At 43.8% G+C, this 15,689-nt stretch overlaps 1 protein-coding gene across 1 annotated transcript in view; it reads left to right on the plus strand.

Annotated features, from left to right (window-relative positions):
• Positions 1–500: 500 nt before the first annotated feature.
• The window catches only part of sez6l (seizure related 6 homolog (mouse)-like), a gene marked incomplete at both ends in the record, with an annotated part of 60,620 nt that continues 45,431 nt past the window's right edge, over positions 501–15,689 (plus strand). Inside the window, 1 exon segment of the mRNA XM_080509863.1 lies at positions 501–570. Coding sequence (XP_080365989.1) covers positions 501–570 — 70 coding nt within the window.

Consider the following 15,689-nt stretch of genomic DNA (forward strand, 5'->3'; position numbering starts at 1 on the left):
CAAAAAGTTGCCTTATCTGTGCCAGAAGATGCAGTGGAATATTTTTATCAGTGTAGTGCTCACACACACACACACACACACACACACACACACACACACACACACACACACACACACACACACACACACACACAGCAAAAGTTTCATTATCATTAAGGTCAGGCTTTCTGTGTGTGTTTATGTGTGTGTTAGAGAGAGAGAGAGGAGGGGCGGGTGAGAGAGAGCGAGAGAGGAGGAGGAGGAGAGAGAGAGAGTGAGGGAGGGAGGGAGAGGACAGGACAGGAGAGGAGAGGAGAGGAGGAGGACAGCTCGGGAGTCTGGAGGAAGCTGCTCTGACATGCGGAGCCTCTTCCGACGGCTCCTGACTGCAGCAGAGCACCGCGCGCCCCGCTGAGCCCACCCTCTCCTTCCCCCCCCGGTTCCTCCTCCTCCTCCTCCTCCTCCGGTACCCCCCCACCCACCCCCCCTGCTGCGTCTGGACCGGCCCCGGTGCCGCCGCCATGCCGCTCCGGTACCGGCTCCCCGCGCTGCTGTGGATCGGACTGCTGTGGAGCGGCGGCGCGTCGGGAGGTAACGGCTCGTTTTTTTTTTTTACGCACGTCGTTTTGAAGGAGGAGAAAAAAAAGAAAGAAAAAAAAAACAACCCCCAAAAAAATTCCTCCTCATATTGATGATTTTGAAAGTCGTCCTTCCAGGGGATCCCTCGGCTTGTTGTGGATCAAATCTCGTAGGATGGGAGAGAGAAAAGAGTGTGTGTGTGTGTTTATTTATGTGTGTGTGTGTGTGTGTCTTTGAAGTCTAGAAATAAAACGCCGTTGCGGGCTATTTACTGTGCGCGCAACCCAGTTTGGCACAACGCACGCGCCATGTGGACCGGAGCCCACGCGTGTGCGTGGGAGCCGCGATCAAGCGTGGGGGGAGAGAGGGAGAGAGAAAGGAAGAGAGAGAGAGAGAGAGAGAGAAATCACCTGTCAACAAGCTCTGCAGACGTTTTTTTTTTTCTTTCCCTTTCTTAAACACGCACGAGGAGACGTGAGGAGGAGGATGGATGGATGGATGGAGGAGGAGGAGGAGGAGGAGGGGGGGTGGATGGATGGATTGAGGGAGGGGGGGGATTCCTCCAGTCTGAGCGCGTGCACGCAGCAAAGTTGATGTTTGAGGCTGGCAGATGGACGTTTTCCAGGTTTCCTCTGAAGGAAGAGGAGTGGAGGTTGGGTTTTTTTTAAACAGTGTGTGCGTGTGTTCGTGCGTGTGCTCGTGCGTATGTGCGGGGGGGGGGGGGGGGGGTGACCTTGGTGATCTGCAGGGACTTCACACGCTCCAGGTTTTCTCATGGGATCAATGCATCGGAATTCTGGTTTCAAACGGCACAATGGAGTAAAAGAAAAACAAATATATTCTGAAAACCTGAATTAACGAGAAGAAAAACTTTTATATACAACTTGCAATTAACCCTTTTTTCAAAAAGTGTGATCTTAAATATATATACATATATATATATAAGCTACAATCGTTGAAAGTGAACATTCATTTGCGCTCAGCGTTTGCGTTTGTACTCTACATTCTTTACATTTGTTTTTTTGATATAGAGCAAACATTGCAGTACCACCAGTGGCCATTAGGGGGCAGGGTTGAGAGTAGAAGAGTCACAGAACTAGTGGAAGAACCTTGATGTGTTAACCTACGTGAACAGGCGCCATTACTTTAGATTATTGTGATTTTTTTTCCTGTTCTTCTTGGCCTGAACGTTGATCCAGATCGGGAAGCGTGATGTTTGTGAAAATCGATTTATCGGCGACGTCTCGCCACGCCGCCGTCGAACGTTAATGGATTCTCTCTGTTTGTCGGGATTGGATCGTTTGTTTGTTTACATCTTGAGCTCTCGGCGATGCAGAGACGTTGGCTTGTATCTGTTTTTGCTTTTTCGTTTCTCTTGTTTTGATCACTGTTGTTACTTTTGCACCTCTTTTAGTCATTTTATGGATATTTTTCCTGTTTTCTTTCTCCTTTTTTGCTTTTCCTTGATCACTTTGCCTCATGCAGATCAGTTTCCATTCATTTTGGGTTTTTTTAGACTCCATTTGTTGCAGTACTTTGCTTCATTCTTGTCATTTTTTACAGTGTTTTCGTCTCTTAGTGGCCGATTTTCATCTGCTTTGAGTTTTTAGTGGTAATTTGTACATTATTTTCTGATCAGTTTTAGGGAATTAGTTTTTTTTCTTCATATTTTTGTGCTTTATTTTGGTCATTTTTGTATATTTCTGCTCATTTCTTGTGCATTCTCGGTGTTTTCAACCTTTTGGGGTGGATTCTTATTATAACTAGATCTTTGAGGTCATTTGTGTTTCGTATATTTGAGATCTTTTTTACTAGCTTGTTGCCGTTTTCTGTTCATTTTACGATTCATTGGCCATTTCTGTGTCCTTTCTGCATCATTTTGCATTCTGTCCCGTTGCGATCGACAACAAATAGTCACACTTTAATTCCCATTTTGGTCTTTTGTGGCTTTTTTTTGCTTGTTTTTCTGTCTTAATTGGGAATCTGATCTATTTTTACGTCTCCGGTTTGAATTTCACATCTCTTTATATTGTGATTGACAACAAGCGCCCACACTTTCATTCCCGTGGCTGGTTTTGACTCATTATATGTGTTTTAGCCCATAATTGCATTATAACAGACATTTGGAAAACATAATTATACTCGAGGCGAACGTTGTAAACGTTGCAAACGTTGCTCTTTTAATTATTTTGACGTGATTCAGAGGTTCTAATTGACCGTCGGTGTAACTTGCGATGTATTTAATTCTCTCCGAGGTTTGAGTTTGAACGCGTGAACTCCCATCTACCGTCACTAGAAATCCAAGGAGTCGCGAATAGACCAGCCTTTATTTTGAATCAACATTTCTTCTTATTTTTTCTGCCCTTTTTTTTTCTTTCGAGGGAAAAAAAAACCAAACTAAAGGAAATCAATAAATTTAGCTTTTACTGGACCGAAGTCGTTTTTATTTTCTGCTTTTGTTTGGGCAGAAAATTGTCAACGTGACCTGTGTGACTTTTACTTCGCTGCGGCGTGTGGAGGCCGTTAAAAAAAATAGAAGGAGAAAAAAAAAACAAAAAACAGACTCCTTCGACCTTCAAGGTCCAACCGTCACAATAAGGAAAATGTCCTCCTGACGCACACACACACACACACACACACACACACACACACACACACACACACACACACACACACACACACACACACACACACACACACCAATCACTTCCCAGCAGGCTTCAGTTTTCTTGTTAATCCTCGTCACTCCTGTCTGTCCCCGTGCTCATGTACAAGTGTTCGATCTTCTACACACACACACACACACACACACACACACAAACACACACACACACACATACATGTACCTACACACACACACACACGTACTCATTGACATGTGCTGCCTCACTGGTTTCATCTCTCGGTCGGGGATTGTGTTTAATGAGCTTCCCCACCAGAGATGTAATGTCACAGCCGCATGTGTTCACTTGTGTGTGTGTGTGTGTGTGTGTGTGTGTTGTTTTTTAATGCACAGATTGTTGTGTGTGTGTGTGCTCGGGTTTCTCGGGGTGAGAGATGTAATCTGCGTTGAAAGACAGGCCGACGGTGGAGATTCGCTCGCCGCCGAGACGCCCTCGTCTGAGGAGAGATAGATCCTCTCCTCCGTCCTCCGACCACCGTCCATCTTCTAATCCGCCTTTCTCCTCTCATCACATCACCTCCCCGCTCGTCTTCCTCGTCCTCGGTGTGTGAGAGAGAGAGAGGGGGGGGAGAGAGAGAGGGAGAGTTTCCTCTGGCTAGAATAAGCTGGGACTCATTACTCCAGCAGATCCCCGGGCTGCAAACTTTCGGAGGTTTGGTTGCCAACTCGGCGTCGGAGGGGAAGTTTGAGGAAGAGCCGCTCGGAATATCAAACTGTTCCCGACAACGTGAGGCTCTTCCAGCTCTCTGAGGCTGTTCTGTCCCCCCCCCCCCTCCCCCGGGGCCACGCTCCGGCTTTCTGTGGTTTTGTTTTGTAGATTTGCTTCAGATTGGATTGTTCAGCCCGCGATGCTGAAAATCACATTGTTACAGGAATCAGTGTGGTAAACGGAGCAAAATATACAATGTACTGAAAGAAGCCAGATATACAATGTACTGAAAGTAGCAAAATATACAATATACTGAAAGAAGCAAAATATACAACGTACTGAAAGAAGCAAAATATACAATGTACTGAAAGAAGCGCAATACAAAATATACTGAAAGAAGCCAAATATACAATGTACTGAAAGAAGCCAAATATACAATGTACTGAATGAAGCGCAATACAAAATATACTGAAAGTAGCAAAATATACAATATACTGAAAGTAGCAAAATATACAATGTACTGAAAGTAGCAAAATATACAATGTACTGAAAGAAGCGCAATACAAAATATACTGAAAGTAGCAAAATATACAATATACTGAAAGTAGCAAAATATACAATGTACTGAAAGAAGCCAAATATACAATGTACTGAAAGAAGCGCAATACAAAATATACTGAAAGTAGCAAAATATACAATATACTGAAAGAAGCAAAATATACAATGTACTGAAAGAAGCCAAATATACAATGTACTGAATGAAGCGCAATACAAAATATACTGAAAGTAGCAAAATATACAATATACTGAAAGTAGCAAAATATACAATATACTGAAAGTAGCAAAATATACAATGTACTGAAAGAAGCCAAATATACAATGTACTGAATGAAGCGCAATACAAAATATACTGAAAGTAGCAAAATATACAATATACTGAAAGTAGCAAAATATACAATGTACTGAAAGAAGCGCAATACAAAATATACTGAAAGTAGCAAAATATACAATGTACTGAAAGTAGCAAAATATACAATGTACTGAAAGAAGCCAAAAATACAATGTACTGAAAGAAGCCAAATATACAATGTACTGAAAGAAGCGCAATACAAAATATACTGAAAGTAGCAAAATATACAATGTACTGAAAGAAGCCAAATATACAATGTACTGAAAGAGGCGCAATACAAAATATACTGAAAGTAGCAAAATATACAATATACTGAACGTAGCAAAATATACAATATACTGAAAGAAGCCAAATATACAATGTACTGAAAGAAGCCAAATATACAATGTACTGAAAGAAGCAAAATATACAATGTACTGAAAGAAGCCAAATATACAATGTACTGAAAGAAGCCAAATATACAATGTACTGAATGAAGCGCAATACAAAATATACTGAAAGTAGCAAAATATACAATATACTGAAAGTAGCAAAATATACAATGTACTGAAAGAAGCGCAATACAAAATATACTGAAAGTAGCAAAATATACAATATACTGAAAGTAGCAAAATATACAATGTACTGAAAGAAGCCAAATATACAATGTACTGAAAGAAGCGCAATACAAAATATACTGAAAGTAGCAAAATATACAATATACTGAAAGTAGCAAAATATACAATATACTGAAAGAAGCAAAATATACAATGTACTGAAAGAAGCCAAATATACAATGTACTGAAAGAAGCCAAATATACAATGTACTGAATGAAGCGCAATACAAAATATACTGAAAGTAGCAAAATATACAATATACTGAAAGTAGCAAAATATACAATGTACTGAAAGAAGCCAAATATACAATGTACTGAATGAAGCGCAATACAAAATATACTGAAAGTAGCAAAATATACAATGTACTGAAAGTAGCAAAATATACAATGTACTGAAAGAAGCCAAATATACAATGTACTGAAAGAAGCGCAATACAAAATATACTGAAAGTAGCAAAATATACAATGTACTGAAAGAAGCACAAACAAAAATACAATATATACACTGTATATACATGTATATATACATGTATATATACAACTATACACTGATTATACAATATAATAAAAGAAGCCAAATTTATCGTATACTTGAAAAATATGAATTTAACAGGAAATGGAAACTATGAATGAAGTGTGCAAAAAAATCTTTTGAAGCAGCAGTATGTAGGTAGAGGTGTGTAACAAATACTGCACATGGTAACGATGCTGGATATAGATATAGATAGATAGACTTCATTGTCGCCCCAAACCAATGACGGGACAGAATCTCTCTATAGAAAACTCACAAGTTGCTGTCAGAAGGACTTGAGCTTTTTCAGGGTTAAAATATCTTTATTTCTAATGCTACGTTTAAGAATGCTAACCTATAGCCATGTTTCCAGGATAAATAGTTGTAAAAACAGAATTGTTAAAAAAAAAAAAAAAACAACTCGTGACTCGTTTTGTTTTTTGTATTTTTTGCTCAGCTTTTGGTCTCCACCACATTCACACTGTAAACAATGGAGGCCAAATATGAGTTATGAACACTAAATTTGAGATGAAAGGTACATTTTGCTTGGGGAAAACTCTTAAGATAACCTTTTTAAATCTTGATCAAGACGATACTGTGAAATCAAGGACGAGAAATAAGTATAGAACTTTTAAAATTATCCATCATATCTACATATAATTAGCAGTTCACTTCCACGCACTGAAAGGTTAATTAATTTTTACCGGAACTGGGAATCAACGTAATTACCTTCACCAACAAAAGTTGGAAACAAAACAGTTATGTTTTTTTGTCTGCATTTGTTTATTTCCTGGCTTGTACGTGTGTATTTTTTTACCACCTTCTCTCAAAAGCTATTGACCCAAGTTTTAATGAAATATTCAGAGGTTCAGGTTCCTTTTAAATTCTGAGCGCGACCGAGTCAAAGGTCGAAATCACAAAAAGGTCAAACAAGTATCTTCACCATTACGTATTCCGTTTCTGTCCCGCTGATGTCGAACCGACGCCAGAATGTTCAGTTTTCCATTCCCTCTCCTCCGATATGTCACATGATGCGGTGATGTCACTACCCCGGTCGGTGGTCGGGGGAGGGGGGGGGGGGTGGGCGCCCCAAGAATGTTTGTACGCGTTGTACATCGGTGTCAAACGTGAAGTAATTCAAAACGACCACGACGAGTAACGCAAGGAGCGGCGTGGTGGATCACGTAACCTTCTATTAAAGTCTATTGGTTTCCATGGTGACAAATGTGGCGTTGGCGACGGTTCTGCGCTTCGGTAATGTGTTTTAAATATCGATAAATCCGACTGCAAACATGCTGGTTGTTTACTTTCTTCTCTCTTTTTTTTATTTCAAAGTATTTTTCGACCTCAAATTGTCTGAATGTGTTCGCGGGCGGCGTAATTCAAAAGCGGCGTTCCTGTGAGACAAAAGCAGGAACGAGTGGCGACAGAAAGCGGGAGGAAGTTTGGAGGTGACCCCGTTTTTAATCAGCGCCGCTCTCGTCCCGGCGGCGGCGGCGGCGGTGGCGGCACAGGTGGGCTTAGAGAGGTTTAACCTTTCGTTTCTGGGAGCGCTCCCCGGAATACAAACTGCTGATTAGCGCCGGCGTACCGATCGCTGTGCCGCTAATGAAGCGCTAACGTCGTGTTTCTCATCATCGCGGCTCGGCGGCTTTTGAAATGCTTTCAGCTCATTATTTAGTACAGAATTGTAGAACGTTAATATTTAGGCCATGTTTACGTGATGTTCTTAGGAGAAAAAACAGTTTACATGGAAACGGCAGAACCGCTGTGAATGATGTCGTTAGCATGTTGGGCCATGAGTCGGCGCTGTTGTTTCTTTTTATAAGGAAACTACAGATTAAAACGCTGTTAGCATTAACAATGGTAGAACACGGACATTCTAGTGGACAAGTTGGATTGTTAATGTGGTGACTGTCAAAATAAAACTACCAGGTTGGATTGTTATTACGGTGACTGTCAAAATAAAACTACCAGGTTGGATTGTTAATACGGTGACTGTCAAAGTAAAACTACCAAGTTGGATTGTTATTATGGTGACTGTCAAAATAAAACCACCAAGTTGGATTCTTATTACCGTGACTGTAAAAATAAAACTACCAAGTTGGATTGTAATACGGTGACTGTCAAAATAAAACTACCAAGTTGCCTTGTTGTTATGGTGTCTGTCAAAATAAAACCACCAAATTGGATTGTAAAACGGTGACTGTCAAAATAAAACTACCAAGTTGCATTGTTGTTATGGTGTCTGTCAAAATAAAACCACCAAATTGGATTGTAAAACGGTGACTGTCAAAATAAAACTACCAAGTTAGATTCTTATTACCGTGACTGTAAAAATAAAACGACCAAGTTGGATTGTTAATAAGGTGACTGTCAAAATAAAACTACATTGTCCCAGGAGAACCTGGACCGGGAGTCATGACACCACGGAGGAAACATTGTTCCGATTGTCTCTACTGAGCATGTGCAGAACAAGTAATCATTTCCACAGAGACGGAGTCGGAGCATTTTTTTCTTTTTCTTTTTCTTTTTTAATTGTGTTTTCCAGCGGCTCCGAGCTCCAACAAAAGTTTTCCAATTTGACTTGAAAATGTGTAAACGGAGCCTGACTTGACGTGTTTTTAGAGGCATAAAATGCTAATTTGGCGGCACCCCTTGTGGAAGTGCTGTGTCGGTTTGAAAAAACAAAAAAAAACCCAAAGTAAAAGCTTTCCTTCCCTCCAGACGGCTGCAGGTGAGAGATCAGCCCGGCGGCGCGTCACAACTCACCTGCAGAGACTCCCGGAGTCACGTCGCTCCATTAGATCGCATTAAAAAACCATGTTATCATTGAATTATAATTACCACTGTGAGAAGGGACTTCTTTTAAAAAAAAAAAAAACCCTTGTCTTGTTGCATTTAATTAGATTCCGAGATCTGAGGCGGCGGCGGCGGCGGAATAAAACAGCCATGAGCTGTCGGGTTCAGGCGTAATGGGGGCACACAAAAAAAAAATCTTTCTGGTTATTAAAAACGTGTCAAAGAGTCAAACGCCACGTCTTCCTCCACTCTTCCGCTCTGCAGAGCCGCTCACTTCTTCCTGCTGCCCTGGATACTCACCAGAGCGCTAAAAACTGCAAGTCGGTTCAATTCCTGACACGTTCAGGGGGGAAAAAAGTATTTTCTGTGAATTATATGTCGTGTTTTGTGTTATAGCATTAGTGTTAGCATGTTAGGCTAGTTGCTATTTTTTTAACAGGAGACGGAGAAACATTAGCATTAGCATGCTATGCTGCTTAATAGTGAGGGAAGGGGAAAGAAAAGTAGCTGACACACACACACACGCACGGTTGGTAGAAAGGTTAGCACATTGTCACTTTGATCTTTTAATCTGCCTTTTTACGGGATTTGCTGACTCATCACAAATCCCACAAAGCCGTCGTCCTTCATCCGAACGGCATTTTGTTTGCAGATAAACGATCCGGCTCCAAATCAAACTCCCCTCCGATCCTTCAAACTCCAGACCGTCGGCGTTTTTTTTTTTCCGCTCTCTGCATTAAAAAAAAAAAAAAAAAAAAAAAACGAGCCACTTTAGGTGGATTTGTGCATAGCGAACGAAACCGTCGTCTCCCTAGAGTCTCCGGAATCGATGTAGGAAGTCGTGTCGAGCTTTTCAGAAAATAAAATGCACACGTCAATGAAACGGTTTGCAAAAGAGTCGGAGGGAGGGGGGGGGGGGGGGGGGGTGCAGGGTGATGGCGATTGATCAGACGGATAAGTAAAAGACGTTTTTTTTTTTTTTTTTTTACAGTCGATGCTGAACATAGAAATCAATACATTTTAAAACTGTACTGCTACGTTTTTTTTCCGTTTTTTTTTTTTTTTTTAATCCGGCATATTATCTGAGATGCGTTCAATGAGGCTTCAGAGTGTCGGTCATCGGAGTTTTTTAATTTCTATTTTTTATTTTTTATTTTAGTGATGCACATTACGAAATGTCAGCTTTAGTGTTTGACCAACTTTAATGCAGCGCTTGTGAGGCGTTTATGGACCGTTCAGAAAGTCCGTCATTTGGGTTTTTGTAAATTTTTGAGTGAGGATCTGACGACAGTTTTGGGAAATTCTCAGTGATGCGTTTAGGGACGGCTTAAAGTGTTTAAAGACTTGTTTGCTGCTCGGTCAAGAAAAAAAAAACTCAAACCGTTAAGTCTTTTGGAATCTTTCAAGTTTACCACCTGAGAGACGGAGTCGTAATGTTTTCAAAACCACCCCCCCCCCCCCCAGTTCCATGGAGACTGTTTCTAAAAAGTTTCCCACGGAGACGGAATCACGGCTTGATTTTCCAGCTTGCGTTTTTACACCGTTTCCGTGGTGATGGGTCTCCGAAAAGTTGCATTATTTCCCATTTACATGTCGATGGAGTCCAAGAATTTTCGAAAAGTTGTCATTTTCAGTGTGTGCGAGTGCCGTTGTTGTGGAAACGGGCCAAACGTCTGCAAAATCTTCGTGTTTTTACGTAAAATATTTGTTTGAAAAAAACAAAATGCGACTTACGGCTCAAAATTTCAAACAAATTCAGGTGTGATGTATGTATGATGAAATATAGATTACCTATATTGTGTAAAAAAAAATTTTCTAAAGTACAAATGTTTAGGGTTCATGTACAGGTATATATGTGCACTTGAATTGTCACGTGCATGAAATTAATTAAATTAATTAATTGCTAAAGGTGGAATATGAGTAGAAAAATATAGTTTCTTTAATTACGTGTGTGTGTGTGTGTGTGTGTGTGTGTGTGTGTGTGTGTGTGTGTGTGTGTGTGTGTGTGTGTGTGTGTGTGTGTGTGTGTGTGTGTGTGTGTGTGTGTGTGTGTGTGTGTGTGTGTGTGTGTGTGTGTGTGTGTGTGTGTGTGTGTGTGTGGGCGCGCGCGTGTGTGTGTGTGCGTGTGTCCTGCAGCTGGATGAGGGTCGTCACTCATCAGAACCAGAAGCTGCAGCCTCCTGGTTCCTCACACACTCCGACATATGGCCGCCGGCTGCAGACGACAACATGTGGCTGAATTATTCAGAGGCGGGGGTTGGAGCTGTGGTTGTTTTTGAAAGGGGGGGTGGGGGGGTGCTAACCTCCCTCCTCCCTGCTCGGCGTCGACTTCTAAGGACGCCTGGAGCGCCGGCAGGTCTCACCGACCGCGATGCTCCACTGCTCAGACCTCTGTGCAGCTATGCGTGTGCGTGTGTGCGTGTGTGTGTGTGTGTGTGTGTGTTTGTTGTCGAGTGCGAGTTATCGTTGGCCGCCTCAGTATCCGGGATTATCCTCTCCAGGATGACTGCAGGACTGCACAGATGCTGCTGACACTCCTCTACAATGGAAGCAATTAACTGAAGCTTAACTTTGTGTATGTCTGTTTTAAGCCGCGTGTGTGTACGTGTGTGTGTGTGTATGTGCGTGTGTGTGTGAGAGAGACGGTTTGATTTCGTCCATTTAATGTGCGGTTGTGTTTTTTTTAAACTTTTTTTCTTAACTCAAGCGCAGTGCAGAATGTCGAGCCGCTGTCTCAGATCTTCTGCGTTCTGTGTAGCTGAATATTCGCAGTTTGAGTAGTGTGTACTGGTGTGTACTAGTGTGTACTGGTGTGTAATTACAAAAAAAAAAATAAGGGATTAAGTTGCTTCCTCATTCCAGCACAGAAACAGGAAGTGGTTTTCTCAGTGGGGTTGCGGCACAGCAGCATACGGCATCAATCACGGCTAGAATATTGGATCAAATTGCACCAAAGCTACTCGATTATGTATAAAAATCTGAGTTTTCTTTCCGTTGAGCGTTAGCACCACGGCGCGCCGTCGAAATGGCGCTTCAAGGACACATCAGAGTGTCGTCGTCATGGATGTTGGAAATCCCGACGTGGTATTTGAGGAAAAGTTCAGACTGTTATTTAAGCTTGGGGGAGGGGGAGTTCAACGGCGTCGGCCATGTAGCGTCAGAGGCTAGGTTAGCGGCGGCAGTGTTTTTTTTTTCGTGTTTCCACGGCAACACGCTCTACATATGTTACTGCTCAGAAAACACAATTCCAGTCATTTAGCGTCATCAGTGAGGCGTTCAAGGACACTTCAAAGTGTCGGCCATTCGATATTTTGTAGATTTTTAGAAGGTTGAATTGAATACAGAACGTCAGTAACTTAGCATTAGCAGTGTGGTTAGCGACGGCTGTGAATGCGCCATCTGAGAGGCGTTCAAGGACAGTTTGGAGTGTCGGCCATTCGAGATTTTGTAAATTTTTAGAACGCTAAATTGAATACAGAACGTCGGTCATTTAGCATTAGCAGTGTGGTTAGCGACGGCCGTGAATGCTCCATCTGAGAGGCGTTCAAGGACAGTTTGGAGTGTGGGTCATTTAGGATTAGGAGGTGTTTATGGACCGTTTAGAATATATGATTTCAGTTATTTAGCATTAGCACCTTTGTTAGCAACATCGGCAGTAAAAGTGCAATCTGAGAGGCGTTCAAGGACATTTTGAAGTTTCGGTCATTTAAGAATTTGGATGTTTTTAGAAGGTTAAATTGAATACAGAATGTCGGTCATTTAGCATTAGCAGTTTTGTTAGCGGCGACGGGGAATTCTCCATCTGAGGCGTTCAAGGACAGTTTGGAGCGTCGGCCATTTGAGATTTTGGAAGTTTTTGCAAGAACAGCTCAGAATATAGAATATCGATCATTTAGCATTAGCGGCTTGGTTAGCATTGGCAACGGGAGACATTTACGAATGTCGGGTAATTTGATAAATTAGCGCTTTCGGATGCAGAGATTTGTTGATTTGCATTTTAGAAAAGGCCATTCCCTCGTCATTCCAGGTAAAATAAGTGTGTCTCAGTGTGTTCTGCTGCGTAACAGAGCTCCCATAACAACGGTCCATTTGCCCGGGAAAAAAAAAAAAGAAGTGTTAAACTGCAGCAAGTGAAACTGGAATGTAGCGGCCGGTTTAATAAGCTGCGGTCGTTTCCGTCTCGGAGGTCTGCTTCTGCAAAACTATTCGTCAGTTTCTTTCATTTCAGCGCTCGGAGAGATTAAAGGCAGATTTAGTGGAGCGGCGATCTGCAGTGTCGATGTCGCTGAGCTGCTGGTGGGGAGGTGGTGAGGTGGTGAAGTGGTGAAGTGGTGAGGTGGTGAACTGGGGAGGTGGTGAGGTGGTGAAGTGGTGAGGCGGTGAGGTGGTGAAGTGGTGAGGCGGTGAGGTGGTGAGGTGGTGAGGCGGTGAGGTGTTGAAGTGGTGAGGTGGTGAGGCGGTGAGGTGGTGAAGTGTTGAAGTGGTGAGGTGGGGAGGTGGTGAAGCGGGGAGGTGGTGAGGCGGTGGGGTGGTGAAGTGGTGAGGCGGTGAGGTGGTGAGGTGTTGAAGTGGTGAGGTGGGGAGGTGGTGAAGCGGGGAGGTGGTGAAGTGGGGAGGTGGTGAAGTGGGGAGGTGGTGAAGTGGTGAGGTGGTGAAGTGGGGAGGTGGTGAAGTGGTGAGGTGGTGAAGTGGGGAGGTGGGGAAGCGGTGAAGTGGGGAGGTGGGGAGGTGGTGAAGTGGGGAGGTGGTGAAGTGGGGAGGTGGTGAAGTGTTGAGGTGGTGAAGTGGTGAAATGTTGAGGTGGGGAGGTGGTGAAGCGGTGAGGCGGTGAAATGTTGAAGCGGTGAGGTGTTGAAGTGGTGAGGTGGTGAAGCGGGGAGGTGGTGAAGTGGTGAAGTGGTGAGGTGGTGAAGCGGGAGGTGGTGAAGTGGTGAGGTGGTGAAGTGGTGAAGTGGTGAAATGTTGAGGTGAGGAGGTGGTGAAGCGGTGAGGCGGTGAAATGTTGAAGCGGTGAGGTGTTGAAGTGGTGAGGTGGTGAAGCGGGGAGGTGGTGAAGTGGTGAAGTGGTGAGGTGGTGAAGCGGGGAGGTGGTGAAGTGGTGAAGTGGTGAGGTGGTGAAGCGGGAGGTGGTGAAGTGGTGAGGTGTTGAAGTGGTGAAGTGGTGAAATGTTGAGGTGAGGAGGTGGTGAAGCGGTGAAGCGGTGAAGCGGGGAGGTGGGGAAGCGGTGAAGCGGGGAGGTGGTGAAGCGGGGAGGTGGTGAAGTGGTGAGGTGGTGAAGCGGTGAAGCGGGGAGGTGGTTAAGTGGGGAGGTGGGGAGGTGGTGAAGCGGGGAGGTGGTGAAGCTGTGAGGTGGTGAAGCTGTGAGGTGGTGAGGTGGTGAAGTGGTGAGGTGGTGAAGTGGTGAGGTGGTGAAGTGGTGAGGTGGTGAAGTGGTGAGGCGGTGAGGTGGGGAGGTGGTGAAGCTGTGAGGTGGTGAAGCTGTGAGGTGGTGAGGTGGTGAAGTGGTGAGGTGGTGAAGTGGTGAGGTGGTGAAGTGGTGAGGTGGTGAAGTGGTGAGGCGGTGAGGTGGGGAGGTGGTGAAGCGGGGAGGTGGTGAAGCTGTGAGGTGGTGAGGTGGTGAGGTGGTGAAGTGGTGAGGTGGGGAGGTGGTGAAGCGGGGAGGTGGTGAAGTGGTGAAGTGGGGAGGCGGTGAAGTGGTGAAGTGGTGAGGTGGTGAAGCGGTGAGGCGGGGAGGTGGTGAAGTAGTGAAGTGGTGAGGTGGTGAAGCGGTGAGGCGGGGAGGTGGTGAAGTGGTGAAGCGGTGAGCTTCCCGGGACGAGGCTCCCTCCTCGGTCTCTGTAGCGTCGTTCCAGGTCTCATTGTGTTTCTCCCACATTTCCCCCGTTTGCTCTCCTCATTAGCTGCTGATTATCTCCAGGAGAGTCTCTCACTTTGAGTTCGGCGGGCGATTAACTGCCGGGCAAGGTGGACGTTAAGATAACCAAACAACGTGTAACGACGACTAGAAATGTAGCGATGACTCAAAATGTGACGACTCAAACTGTTACTACGACTCAAAATGTAACAGTGACTCAAAATGTGACGACGACTCAAAATGTAAGTGACTCAAAATGTAACAATGACTCAATGTAACAATGACTAAATGTAACAGTGACCAAATGTAACAGTGACCAAATGTAACAGTGACCAAATGTAACAGTGATTCAAAATGTAACAATGACTCAAAGTAACAATGACTCAAAGTAACAGTGACTCAAAATGTGACAGTGACTCAAAATGTGACAGTGACCAAATGTAACAATGACTCAAAATGTAACCACAACTCAATGTAACAATGACTCAATGTAACAGTGACTCAAAATTTTACAATGACTCAAAATATAACGACCTAAAATCTAACAATGGCTGTAGTTTCACGCTGGTTCTGGCTGTAGTTTCACACTGGTTCTGGATGTAGTTTAACACTGGTTCTGGCTGTAGTTTAACACCGGTTCTGGATGTTGTTTAACACCGGTTCTGGCTGTAGTTTCACACTGGATCTGGCTGTAGTTTAACGCTGGTTCTGGCTGTAGTTTAACGCTGGTTCTGGCTGTAGTTTCACACTGGTTCTGGCTGTAGTTTCACACTGGTTCTGGCTGTAGTTTGGGACGGCTCATGGATGTATTCCAGGGAATCTCTGCGCTGCCGGTGGATGTTCTCCACTCGTTCATCGACTCCGACATGTTTTGAGAATATCGACGGTCTTTGAGAAAACATCAAGCTCCTCCTCGAGGCTGGAGGATCCTGGCTGGAGGAACCAGTTCAGAGCCTCCGAGGCTCCGTGACGAGCCGAGCAGCAGCCGAGACAAAAAAAACAAACGATGAAATCCTCGGAGGAGGAGAGAAATATCTCCGCGCTCCAAGACAAATCTATATTTAATGCCCGACGCTGCACAAGCAGCCAAGGAGAGGCATTGAAGATGTTGTTCATTTTCTGCTC

This window comes from Blennius ocellaris (genome assembly GCF_963422515.1).
Source record: "Blennius ocellaris genome assembly, chromosome: 15".
NCBI classification, from domain to species: domain Eukaryota; kingdom Metazoa; phylum Chordata; class Actinopteri; order Blenniiformes; family Blenniidae; genus Blennius; species Blennius ocellaris.